Here is a 13,729-nt window from a genome sequence, read left to right as displayed (position 1 = left end):
AATGAATTCCCCTCTAACTGCTGATCACTTTATAGGCCTAAATATTTTCTTATTTCTTTACATACGATTTCCTGAAATCAGAAGGATAGACCGCGACTTTGGTATGAATGGGTATATTCTTTTATTAATGTCATGCATATATAATATATATGATGTAATTATTTTCAACTTTTTATATTACCTCAGGTACTTACCTCAACAGTTTCTGGTTTGAAAAACATGACGAACGGACGAAATCCAAACCAAAACCTGAAAATCCTGTCTTTTGAAAAGAGGTGAGTGATTCCACAGATTGCCTGAAAAGATACTGTAAGAATACTGTAGTTAGTAAATATTAGAGATTTGTCTTTTAGTGGTTCTTATTAATTACATATAGAACAAAAAATTATTTAAAACGTATTTGCGCAACTGTTTCTGTCTACTTGGTTAGAGATTAGAGCCAAGTAGTAATTTATCAAACAGAGAAAGGAGAAAATATCTGCAATGGCTTTTCGAACATAGTGAAGTTTTAAGTGTCAGTGATTCGTGTTTCCTTAATCAAAAACCTGCAAATCTGCATAAATCTGCAAAATCGTCTTTCCAGGGAGAATTTTCTGTTCTTTGTATATAGGAGTGATGGCATTTGTGTGTCACATTCTTAACACAGCGAGGATAATCGTGTTTTGTCTACTCAATTTCAAATTGGAATTCAGTGGTTGGAGTGTTCAGTTTAATTTGCAGTAATTTGTTGATTTGCCTTTGCTAGTTTTGCTGTCAGTGTTTCATACTGCAGTCGCGTTTTGCTAATTTGCAATGTGGGAATTAAAAATCTGAACATGTTTTTTAAGAAATAAGAACTAAATTATGTGATCAACGTGTTTTAAAATACTATATTGAGTCTGCTTGAAATATTTATTGCACTTTTATAACCAGCTTCCTTGGCAGAAAGCAGAGAATTTATATTCTAATCACGAGTACTATTTTCCATGTTATCTGATAGACACGCCAAGATCTATGCCACCCTTAATTTATCAGCTAATTTATGCTCACTCTGAACTTGATCTTCAGATTTCGAATATTAGTTGCTAACTGTCTGATTAAAAGATTAAAATTATTTGAATTTTCCGTTGTTGTTATCAGTTATATTGTTACCTTTAATCTGTGAAAATAACAGCAGCAGCAGCCATTCAATGTTGTTGAACATTATTGATAACTAATTTTTGATCTTGGTAAAACACCTCCCACCATTCCTAACATGCTCCATTCAATGCCTCCTGTGGTCTTCCGTCAAAAGGATATCAGAAGGATTTTGATGAATCTTGATGCTAAGAAAGCTCCAGGTCCTGATGGTATTTCTCCACTTATTCTCAAAACCTGTGCTCCTGAACTTACTCCTATTCTTTGCCGCCTTTTTTCACTTTCTTATTCCAAAGGTGTTTTTCCTTCTGCTTGGAAATTTGCTCATATCCAGCCAATTCCTAAAAAGGGTGACAAATCCCTCCCATCCAATTATCGTCCCATTGCAATTACTTCTACTCTTTCTAAAGTAATGGAGAAATCAATTAACTGCCAACTCTTAAACTACCTAGAAACCTTCCGTCTGATCAACGATCGCCAGTATGGATTCCGTCAGTGTCGATCCACTGGTGATATTCTGGCTTATGTTACCCATTTATGGACTAATTCAATGGAAAGGTTCGGCGAAACACAAGTAGTTGTTCTTGACATCTCAAAGGCTTTTGATCGGGTTTGGCATAAAGGTCTTCTAAACAAGCTTCCATCTTATGGTTTGCCAACTGTTTTTAGTAATTGGTTATCCAGTTTTCTCTCTGATCGCTCACTGAGGGTGATGGTAGATGGCTGTCTGTCTTCTAACTTCTCCACTAATGCCGGTGTCCCCCAAGGTTCAGTTCTTTCCCCCACTCTTTTCCTCTTGTATATCAATGACCTTCTTCCATTGACTGGAAATCCTATCCATAGTTTTGCCGATGATAGCACATTGCATTCAACTTTCCATTTTGAGAAACCTTGTCCTGCTCAATCAGCTTCAAGTTCTCGAAAATCTGCTGCCAATTCCTTAAATGCCGATCTTCAGGTAATTGTCCAGTGGGGCAAAGACAACTTAGTTGATTTCAACCCTTCTAAAACTCAGTCTTGTCTTATATCTCGCAAAAAGGAAAACTCTCTTGGCACAAGCACATTACAAATATTGCTTCCTCTGCATCTAAAAAACTTGGTTTTCTCTTTCGCTCTCGGCGTTACTTTTCTTCCAAACAGCTGCTCACTCTGTATAAATCGCAAATCCGCCCTGCCATGGAATATTGTTCCCACATCTGGGGTGGTGCCCCCAAAACCTCTCTCAGGCTTCTTGATTCCATTCAGAAGAGGGCAGTTAGGTTAATTAATGATTCATCTCTAACAGAGTCTCTCCACTCGCTTTCTCATAGACGTACTGTTTCTGCTGCATGCCTCTTCTACAGATACTTCCATGGGCACTGTTCTTCTGAATTGGCTTCTATAATTCCTGCTCTCTCTTTCAAAACAGTCCGAACACGTGCCGCCACCAGCCAACATCCATTTACTGTCCAACTTCAAACCCACAGAACCAACTTTTCATCTTCCTCATTTATTCATTCAACTGCCGTTTTCTGGAACAACCTTCCTTCATACGTATTTCCTGAAAATTACAATCTACAGAAGTTCAAGTCCAATGTCAACAAATATCTTCTTTCATCTTCTCAACCTCCAACCCAAGCACGGTACTAAGTACTATAGGTTCTAATACCTCTCGTGTTTGGGGTTCTCATAAAAAAAAAAAAAAAAAAAAACAAACGGCCAAAATCGCAAAGTTAAGCACCGAAATAGCCATTCCCGTTTCATTTATCCCGTATTTTTATTTCCTGATAATGAATTTATTATTGCCTATTTTTCCTTATTCTTTTATTTGACGAATTTGCTGCTTTCCACTAGATTTTTTTTTAAAATAAATCTTTTGAATGTTATTTCTTTTGCCTTTATTTGCAAGAGGAGAACGCGAAGCATAATTGTCTTTGTACAGCTAGCTGTTTGACACAGCTGAACGCGCTTATCGAAAAGCGACCATCCGTACAACCGTTGCGGTTTACTTTCGTTTCAGAAGTACACCGATGATGTACTTCTGAAACGAAAACATACATTAAACTGAGGCGAACGATTTTCTCATTGAGAAAAAAATCAGTTGATTGGGCAAAATTTTAATTTAGAAATCTTAAAATGCAATACTTAGTACAAGTTAAACATTAAATTCAAAAATTTCAGTCCAAATAGACAAAAAAAAAAAAAAAAAAAAAAATGGAGAAGACGAATAATAGCATAAAGTTCTAAACTTAAAAATAAGCGTCATAGATCGCGGAGCGTTTTAATTGAAACTGGTGTACATAAAATGGAATAAAAAATAATAAATTAATTAAAATAATGAAATACGAAAAAAGTACACAAACAGATACGTTGTAAATCATTCCTGGTCTCTTTAATATACCTAGATTAAACGTTTTGTGATTCACAGTTAGATAGAGTGGACATAAGGGACTCCCTTTGATTGATAATTATTCAATTGTAATAGATTGATACAAATACGAATACAAGATAAGCGTAATAATACATGCCACACTAGGGCCACCGGAATACGAGTATCAATTCATCTGCCCAAATGCATTACGCTCGTGAACTGGTTATGTTCTCTGGTCGGTTTGCCTGTTTTGTTGGACAAAAAACTCCAGCTTCTGGGGGTGGAGGGGGGGAACTTTGCTATCTACACCGAAACCGATTAACTCAGTCACGGAGTGGAAAAGGGCCAATAAAAGTACTTAGCGTCATTGAAGGAATTCGAACCCAGGCCCCTTTTCGTTAAGGGCCTTCTTGGGTTGTCGGCCAGGGAGGGTGTGATGGGGCCAGTTTACATTGAAGAGTACAAACGAACAGATTTTCGATTTATACTGTGAGGTGGCTGCATAAGGTCGGATGAGTTTAAGATATAGAATATAAAAACGTTGCCTTATTTTTCGGTACGAGTGGATTAGAACGTGCAAGGTGAATAACTGCTTCAGCATTCTAATTACTCCTGTACTGTAGTCTTTCTGTTTTCTGTTGCTCTTTCAGAACGGGTGTGACTTGGGTATATAACACTCTGTGGTAGAACGTTAGTAGAATATTGGGTCATGCTGACAGGATATGTCAATTTATGCTCCCGCCCGACGAAACCCGCGTGGCGTTATCGTCGGTGACGTTAAATGATTATCATAGTGCTTTGTTCAGACCGATTTTGATTCCCATGATCCTTTGCGGAATCAGCTACAAGAATTTGTCACCGCTAGGCGGGTTCCGCATATTATTTTTACATTTTTCTGCTACTGGATGATGCCATATAATTTTTATAAAAATATTTTTGTTATATTTTTCATTACCATAACAAATAAAAAAAAAAAAACCATTTTTTTTTTTTATATTTCTGGGTAATGAGAATTATCTAAAAAATCAAAACATTTTTAGGTAATTTTCAGGTTGTCCTGCAGATAAATTTAGAATAGTCCACTTTCTTATTCTACTATAAAATATTTAGACATGAGATTTGAACCCATCTAAATGCGTTATAGTTAAGAGCCTGAGACACTGAGACTTCTACTTTTAATAGCAAAAATGACGTATTGGAATGTAAGATGACGTCAATGAGATTTAATTATAGATTGCTTTTAAAAATAAACCAATGAATTACTTGAGAATAAGGTATTTTTTTTGGAAGTTGTAATAGAATTTAGCCCAAAATATCCTAAGAAATATATTAATTTTTGAAATTTCAGTGATATACATTTTTTTAGGTATTCTTCATGGCCAAACAATATTTTTTGTGGCTGTAAAATAATAGTGCATTACTCACCTCCATTTTTTTTTATTCAAAATTGCCTAAATTATAAAGTTTCATCATAAGATATACATATATATTTGTGACATGTGTATATGTATAGTGCGGCACCTGGAACGTCTGTTCAACTCCGCCTCGTGTCTCTGTGAAGAACAGAATCAACTGTAAGAGGGCCAGAAATATGTTTGTGTGCGTTCTGTGTGTGTGTGTGTGTGTGTGTGTGTGTGTGTGTTCTGTTATAAGGCTTACAATACCGGGATCCCGGTCATTTTTTTCCGGTATTGAAATACCGGTGTTATTACAAAAAATGCCTGTTTTTCGTTACTAATTTTTAAAAAAATAATTGTTTATAATTTAATCACATAAAGGTTATAAAATCACCCTTATGTGATTATGACGTCGCTATTTCTACTAGCAGATGTTCGATAAATCATCGATAGGACACCATGCAACATTGCAACCTTTCTACTTCATGTCTGACCGTATCGTAACTCCCAAGTCCCGTTCCTCCACTACTGACTTTAGTTCAACTCCACCAAGTGTATAAGTTATTTTGGGGTTACTATTCCCCAGGTGTAATACCTTGCATTTTGCTGAATTAAAGCGTAGCTGCCACTCTTCTGACCATCCCAGAAGTCTATCTAGGTCACTCTGAAGAAGCGCTGCTTCGCGGCGATCATTAACTACTCTACTGATCTTTACATCATCTGCAAGTTTAGACCTCACGCCCTCCATCCCTTCATAGATGTCATTTAAGATAATCAAAAACAACAGTGGTCGCAATACTGATCCTTGGGGAACCCCACTTCTTACATTAACCCAATCTGAGGAATAACCATTTATCACAACCCTCTGCCTTTTGCCCTCAAGCCATCGTGCTATCCATCTAAGGATTTTCCCTATGATTCCAGCCTTCTCCAACTTATAAAATAACCAGTCATGTGAGACTGAGTCAAATGCTTTGCTGAAATCCAAATAAACAATGTCGAAATTATTCCCTAAATCCAGAGCATGAGTGACCTGTCAAAATAGCTAACCAGATTTGTTAAACATGATTTTCCCTTTACAAAACCATGCTGTGTATCCTACAGAACTCCATTTCCATCTAAATGATCCTGAATTCCACCCTTGATCATTACCTCCATGATTTTCCCTACTACTGAAGTTAGACTGGCCGGTCGGTAATTTCCCGTTACACTCCTAGAACTGCCTTTATGTTCCAATTTACACCAATCCAATGGAACCTCTCCTGTCCAGTAATGCTCTCATAACTAGCCTTAATGGTTCAATGCACTCACTTGCCGCCTCCTTTAAGGTTATAGGGTATATGCCATCAACCACAGGAGCCTTAGTCGCCTGTAGGCGCGAAAGTTTTCTCATTAAATAATCATCTGAAATTTCAACATCATTAATTATATTTTTTTCAACTTCATTTCCATAATATCTTATTGACACAAAGGGTTTTTTTTAATGTAAATATCGATGCAAAGTAACTGTTGAGTTCATCTGCAACTTCAGCTATGTTATCTAGTACTATCCCACGTCCATTACATAAGGGTCCAATATGATTTGTCCTTCTGTTGCATTTATATATGTCAAGAATTCCTTAATTGCACTCTTTGCGCTCTTCTTTATTATTAGTTCAAAGCCTAGAAAATATGGACTGAGATCATCTTCGATTATCTCAGTACCAGAATAGAATCCGAAAGGGCGTTTTCTGCCCCTAATCAAATACTGTATGTACCAAAATTAGATCCATTTTAAACGATCATGCTATTGATTGCTTATGTTTCTTAAGAGCTCACTTTATTTGGACAGGTAGTGTCGATGCTTAAACATAACTAAATTTTGCAAAAAAACAGTAACAATATGTATTTTTTTTCTTTTTAGAATAACTGTATTTTTAATGATTTTTTTCAGAAAATTTATAGTTGCAATAAAAGTTTATTTAAAACTTGAATAATCAAGTAATTACAGTACTCGTTTTTTCCTTACTTTATTGCACCTAACTGTCATCAAACTTTATTGAGAAAAATGTTTGTTTTTGGAATACCGGTATCCTAGTTTCATAAATGAAAAATACCGAAATATCGGTATTAAGATTTTTACCGGTATTGTAAGCCCTATTCTGTTCTGGCCTCTTGGCTACCCAGAAGCACCAGCACCTGGACAGATGATTCTGGATGCTCGTCCACACTACGGGAAGGTGGGCCAGTTCCAGTAGAGCACATAATGTCTCAAAAGAGACTCTGATCCACCTTAGTGTTGCCAAAAGGTGAGCCAGGATCGTCTGGGGCCCATTCCAGAGGTAAAGAAAGAAGGGGGGGGGAACCAACCCGTGGTGCTGGGATATATATATATATATATACACCATTTGCGTAGATTTCAAAAATAATTAATAGTACGTTTAAATTTTAAAGTTTTCAACGTGTAATAACTGAAATTTAATTAATTTCAACTACATATTAATTAACTTTTTTTATTTTAACAAATGGGAAATATTGTAAACGTTTAGGCGCAGCAGCAATTTAGGCCATATTGTGCTGTATATATGAAAGTCGCTTACAATCAACGGCAGTCTGTATTTGTTGTCGTTGATGGTGAGTGATTTTGGTGCTTTCTTTAGTTCTTCCAAAAGAGAATGAATGAAAAATATTCTAAAAAAAAAAAAAAAAGTATGAAACGAGCAGTGAACGTCTACCGAATATATTTTTCTGCTATTGTTCTAAAGAATAGCAATAGTAGAAAAATATATTTATTCATATACATATTAATAGTGTAAACGTTTATTAAAATGACAAGTGTTTGCTTTCACTCCTTATACACAGCCGACCGGCTAGAAGGGTGTGCAAAATGCAAGAATTGCAGTTATATACAATATAAGAAGGGTGTACAAAAAAAGCAAGAATTATAATTATTTACAGTATTTACAATATAAGAAAGGTGTACAAAAATGCACGATTACAATTATTTACAATATTTACACAAGTGCGTATATTTACAATATTGTTTACAAAATTCACTCATTGACAAGATTATAGCAAGAGCCTCTCAGAACGCTGTGTGCTTCTGAGAGGCTCTTCACTCTGTACTGCTTGCTTTCGGAGTATTTCACAGGGTCTGTTGCCAATGGATTGAAAAGTTTGACTGCGTTGTTTGGGAAGAAATTCTTCAGACAGCACAGGTTGCACAGTATAGAATGCAGCGGTAGGTAGGGGCTGTAATTACTGCGTCCAGCACGTGTAGTAGAGATAAGTCCTCGAAGACTGGGGTCGTCAATCACACCGGTAAGCATCTGAGAAAGAAGAAGAATATTCCTGGATGCAATGTGAACTCTCCAGGGAGTGATATTTAAGTTGGTATATAAAAACAGCCCTGGAGATGGTGAATGCATTGCCCTTGACCCTGTTCATCCACCGCATTACCCAGTACTCTACTGCTAGGAATCTATTTATGTGTGACGTCGGGGAAGAAGACCAGATTGGTGATGCATATAGTGCGATAAGTTGTAGGCACCGCTGGACGTATCCTCCGACTACATCGACGTGGAGTAACCCCGTCAGCTCTTGTCGAATTGCCCACATCGCCGAGAAAGTGTTAGTTTTCATGGTCGAGAAATGGTTCTGAAAAGTGAGGCCCTCGTCCCAAGTCAAGCCGAGGTTAGTGTGAGACTTCACTTTCCTTATCTGCTCTCCGTTGTGATAGGCTGTGATGTCATTTTATTCTCTTTTTTGTAAATATGATTTGGGCTGATTTAGATATGTTTAGCTCCAGACCTATCTGCAGTAGATAGGTTACAAGGCTGTTGATCAGGACGGCGACTCGCTGATTTATCAGGTGGGTTTGTTCAGGGTCTTTTGATTTTATATATAATTTGAGGTCATCTGCATATGATGAGAAATCAGTGTACCTTGCGAGGAAGGGTTAAAGGGCAGCGGCGAACAGTACACAGGATAGGACACCTCCCTGTGGTACTCCTCTCGTTATAATGTACTCCTGTTGGAAGTTGAGTTGTCTTGGTGTAAGGATAAGGTTGATGATTTTTAGAAGGTTCCCAGTAATGCCAAACTACTTTTCTAGAATGTAGATGAGAGCGGAAATTGAGAGCTTATCATAAGCAGATGAAATATCAAGGAAGATGACGTCCAGCTGAGATTTACTGTTGAGAGCAGTTTGAATTTTAAATAGGGAATCCAGTAGTTTTGTATATATAGATCTTTTGGGGATCACAGTATGCAGATGTTTGGGTCTATGAGAGAAGCATTGGTCGATTAGTGCTGATAAGATAGCTTTCTCAAACACTTTTAATAGAGAGCAGCCCACTTAGATCGGTCTCAAGTCCTTAGGTTCCTTTGGGTTTCTTCTTTTCGGTATGGGTTGTACCTTGCAGTGATTCCACATTGTCGGGATTGATCCGGACTTCAATATGCGATTAAAGAAGAAGGGGCTCCACAATGAAGGCACTACACACTTTAACCATGAATAGAGGAAAGCCGTCAAGACCAATTGTAGATTTATTAGGAAGTCTATTGATGGTATTTATAAGGTGTTGTTTTGTTAGCGTTATAGTTGAAAGGGGTTGCCTGGAGTGCATGACGAAATCACTTAGGTTTGGGGTTTTTGGATCTAATGGCATCTCGTTGAAAGTCAAAGATACCCATTCCTGAAATACCTCCTCATCGACATGGAAATCTTTGTTGAATTTGGATGTAATACGTTTGGAGCGGTTTATTTTGTTGAGTACCAGCTGCCGGATTGCATTTCGTTTACATTTGAGGAAGGTTTCCCGCTCTTTCTTGTAAATCTGGTAGTCAGTTGAGTTATGGTACTTTTTCCTTATTCTGAATGCTTTTTGTTTCCTCTTGAATATTTCTCGGACTTCGGCATTGAACCATGTATTGGACCTATCAGAGAGTTTTAATTGTTTGAAAGCTCCTTGGGAGGCAAGGAGAATATATGATAAAGACAAATAAATATTTATTTATTTCCTTATTTATTTCGCAATGTTTCAGCCAACCAATTTGTAATAACAAGCTAAAGGCCGAATTGCACAGCTAGACCTCTTATGTGCCGAGAAGTTGATGGACATTTCAAAAGTTACAGATTTGAAACGATCGAAACTTACGCAGCGGGATTTGACTTTGACAAGACCTTAAACACTCAGTAGTCGATTCGATTTAAAACTTCTAACAGTCTTGCTTATTTAAAAAAAGTAAAAAAAAAAAAAAAAATATATATATATATATATATATATATATATATATATATATTCTCTACTGATTATCCCCACACGAACTCAACCAATTCCTGCTCCTCCTCGAATTTCACATGAATTCAGCCGATCTTGTATTCGTCCTCTTTATTAATTATTACCACCATGCGATATCGCAGTAATCTTCTGCTTTGCTTATTTCTCCCTCATACTATGATGGCGCCTCCGTAGCCAGGTGGGCAGGAACAGCAGTGCGTAGCACACGCTTCTTGATTAGACCGGGGTTCGAGCCCGTGAGCCACCAAATACGGAGGATGCGGAAAGGTCAGGGAATGACCACCGCATATCTCCGGAGCAATATGGCCTTAGTTGCTAATCCTCCTAAAAACCAAATAACAACAACAACAACATACTATGACGATTTAGAGAGCAGTACTGAAAATAGAAAGTAATGTAATGCAGGTTAGATCCAATTCTAGGTCAGCTGTGTGAAAAAGCTTTTTCAAAGAATACGAAACCAAGTTTTTCCAACTGGATAGAGAGAGCGACTTGCAAGCTTAGCTTGACACGTAATTAAGTTTCTTTATGCGTTCGTGTGATGCTATATGTAATATTCACAAAGTACTAACAAACTTAATCCAAGCCAACAACAAAAAAAGCATTTTAGATTATGGATATCGAAATGGTTCTCCCACGCGGGGACAATGCACTCCATCGCAGTTAGAAGTGTAACATGTTATTTATATTGAGAATCTAATGAGGTGTTACCTTGGAAGGGTTGCCGTACATGCGACGAGCTTCCTGGTCTTACGGGTTTTAGTTGGACGCCTCTGTCTGTACTGCTACTTAGAAATTCATCTGTATCTGTGGCAACTGGCAACCACGAGCATTGTGACTATTAACGTCAAGTAAAAATGGATCACTTTTACCTGACTGCAGTATCTCAAAGTAATGACTTTAGAGTAGTGTTACTTTTATGTGTTTATAAATAAATAAATATTCTCTATTGCTCGAGTGTAAAATCCACTGCTCGGTAATAACATGACCAGAAATTTTACGTCGAAAGAGATAAAAGGCATAAATCGAAACCCAGACTTCTGAGCTTAAGGTGTCGATATTAGTGATAGAGTATTGCTTTATTATATAAAGTTCCACAACAGCTCCATGAGGAGCTGTTGTGTCCACCAATGTAGGTAGCTACAACAGCCACCTACATTAGTGGCTGTTGTCGTTCCTCCAACTGCATCGATCTAGTGTTTTACGAGCGGCATCACAAACTGTCATGCCCAGAAGGTCACTGATCCCATCATTCCATCTAGTTGCAGGTCTTTCTCTGCTCCTCTTCCCCTCGATTTTTCCTTCCGTTATATTCTTCAACAGAAAGTTACCCACCCTTGCTGTGTGTTGAAAAAAAATTGCGTTTTCTTCTGTTGATGATATAAAGAAGAATTTGGGCATGCTAATTTTATTCAATACACTCTCATTTGTTCTTCGATCAAGGTAAAAAATACGCAGCAGTAGCTTAATCAACTGAATTATGTGGATTGGGAATTCCAGAATTTCATATTAGTGATCGTTTTCCATAGTTTCTCATGATGAACACAATAAAATTCTTTTGAATAATCTATAAAATGCAAAACGATTGGAACTTTTAATTCTTTGCATTTTTCAACAATCAAACCTAGACTGATCTCCGGTTCCTCTGCCCTTTCTGAAACCTTGCTCTTCTGGCATGTCTTCTTCAAGTTTTCTTGAAATTCTGTTTAGTATGATCTTAATAATTTTGTAAGCATGAGAAATTAGGCCAATAGTATTGTAATTTGAACAGACTTTCGTATCTTTTTTTTGGTAAGGGAATAAACATTGATTTCTTCCAATATGATGGTCACTGTCCCCTTTCCCGAATATTTACAATCATTTTATGAAAAACTCAGCTCTTTTTACACCTGTAGTTTTAATCAGGTCTGCTGGGATTTCATCAATTCCAAGTGACTTTCTATACTGCAGTTCTCTGATGGCTTTTTCGACTTCTACCTTCAGTGGAACTGGTTCATGATCACACTCTTGAAAACGGAATGGCAGACCATTAGTGTTAGCAGGTGCTAAGAACAGCTGCTTACAGTATTCTTTCCACCTTTCTTTAATTGTGTTCTCCTGTGTTAAAATTTTGTCCCTAGACTTCCTAATTACATTTCGTTTTGGACGGAACTTTTGTCTTAAGGACTTAACAACATCATACATCTTCTTAGTGTTATTTCGTTTGTTGTGTTATTCAATTTCTTTGCATATCCGATTAATATAATTCTTTTTTTTCTGGCTTAAACAGTGCTTGACTTTGCTTCATATGTGGCTATTGGTGTTGGTGCATATCGTCATCATTCTACTATTATGTCAATCCTTTGGCATTTTCTGCTGTGAAGAGAGTTTGTCTCGTACCAATGTACTACACAGGTGTGCAAAATTTAAGGACCAGTCAGGTTTTCATCTGTAGCTTCTCATAGGAGTGGCCTGGAAATGGGAAAAGCATATCAAAGGAACCTCGTGAGGTACAGAAATGATGAAGAAAACCACACCGACACAACAACGGAAACAAAACGGTACAGAGGTACAAACGGTACAAAAACGGCAACGTAGCACTGGCTGCCATGATACAGATGCATCACTGCCAAAGATGGAACAAAGGGAAGAGGTGGTCCTCAGTAGGAGATATGATCACCCCTAATATCGATGCAGACTTTGCACCGCCTGTCCATACTTAGAGCAATGTTGTTGATAGGTTCTTGCGGTAACATCGCCCATTCCTCTGTCAGCGCCATCTTCAGCTGGTGAACATTTTCTGGTGGATGTGGACGTGCCGCTAGGCGTCTCCCTAGAGCGTCTCATATGTGTTCGATGGGATTTAGATCGGCCAACATTGGCCGATCTAACATTGGCCAACACCATTGGCCCTCACTGTCCAAAAGCATATCAAAGCTGCAGTACGATAGGGTGTGGCGTTATCATCCATAAACACGAACTCGGGGCCAATGGCACCTCGGAACAGAAGCACATGGGGGAAGGATTACCTCAGTGCAGTAGCGTTCACCGGTTGCAGTTACCGCCTTCCAGTATCTGGAGTTGTGTACGTCCATCCAAGATAACGCCTCTCCAGACGAGAACACCTCCCCAGACGAGAACACCTCGACCTCCACATCGATCCCTTTCAGTGATGTTTGCGGGGGTGATACCGTGTGCCAACCTCTCTTCCGATTAGCTGACGTCCAGGATCGCTGCTGAGACTGAATCCACTCTCATCAGTAAAGAGTACCTTAAGTAAAGATTTGGTGGTTGTAACCTTTAGAAATAGTGTTGGTCCTTAAGTTTTGCACACCAGTGTACTATATTTATATTTGGTAGGACAAATGAAGATTCTTTCTCTATTAATAGGCTTGTATCCAAGAAGAGACCTTGAACATTCCTTGTTCAGTATAAGAGCGACACCTTGTTCTGTCCACATAACTTCGGTTGCGCCTAAAATGTCGATTTTGTACCAGTCCATTTCATTGATGACCATTTCCATCTTGCCTTCTTTTAAACGTTTTACATTCCATGGCCCCGTTTACCATCTTCTTTCTTAAATTTAATTTTGCAGGGCACACAAT

The 13,729-nt window shown here is 37.9% G+C and overlaps 1 protein-coding gene across 1 annotated transcript in view; it reads right to left on the bottom strand.

The window, feature by feature from the left end:
• Nucleotides 1-13,729, bottom strand: part of LOC150081688 (cytochrome P450 4c3-like) — a 101,690-nt gene that overhangs the window by 42,823 nt on the left and 45,138 nt on the right. The window contains exon 2 of the mRNA XM_090378808.1: nt 195-307. Coding sequence (XP_090234934.1) covers nt 195-307 — 113 coding nt within the window. The remainder of the gene's footprint in view (nt 1-194; nt 308-13,729) is intronic.

The sequence above is a fragment of the Mastigoproctus giganteus genome, chromosome 8 (genome assembly GCF_048544385.1).
Source record: "Mastigoproctus giganteus isolate SK-2022 chromosome 8, ASM4854438v1, whole genome shotgun sequence".
Taxonomy (NCBI): domain Eukaryota; kingdom Metazoa; phylum Arthropoda; class Arachnida; order Uropygi; family Thelyphonidae; genus Mastigoproctus; species Mastigoproctus giganteus.
Note: the sequence above shows the minus strand (reverse complement) of the source record. Positions and strands in the feature narration are given on the sequence as shown.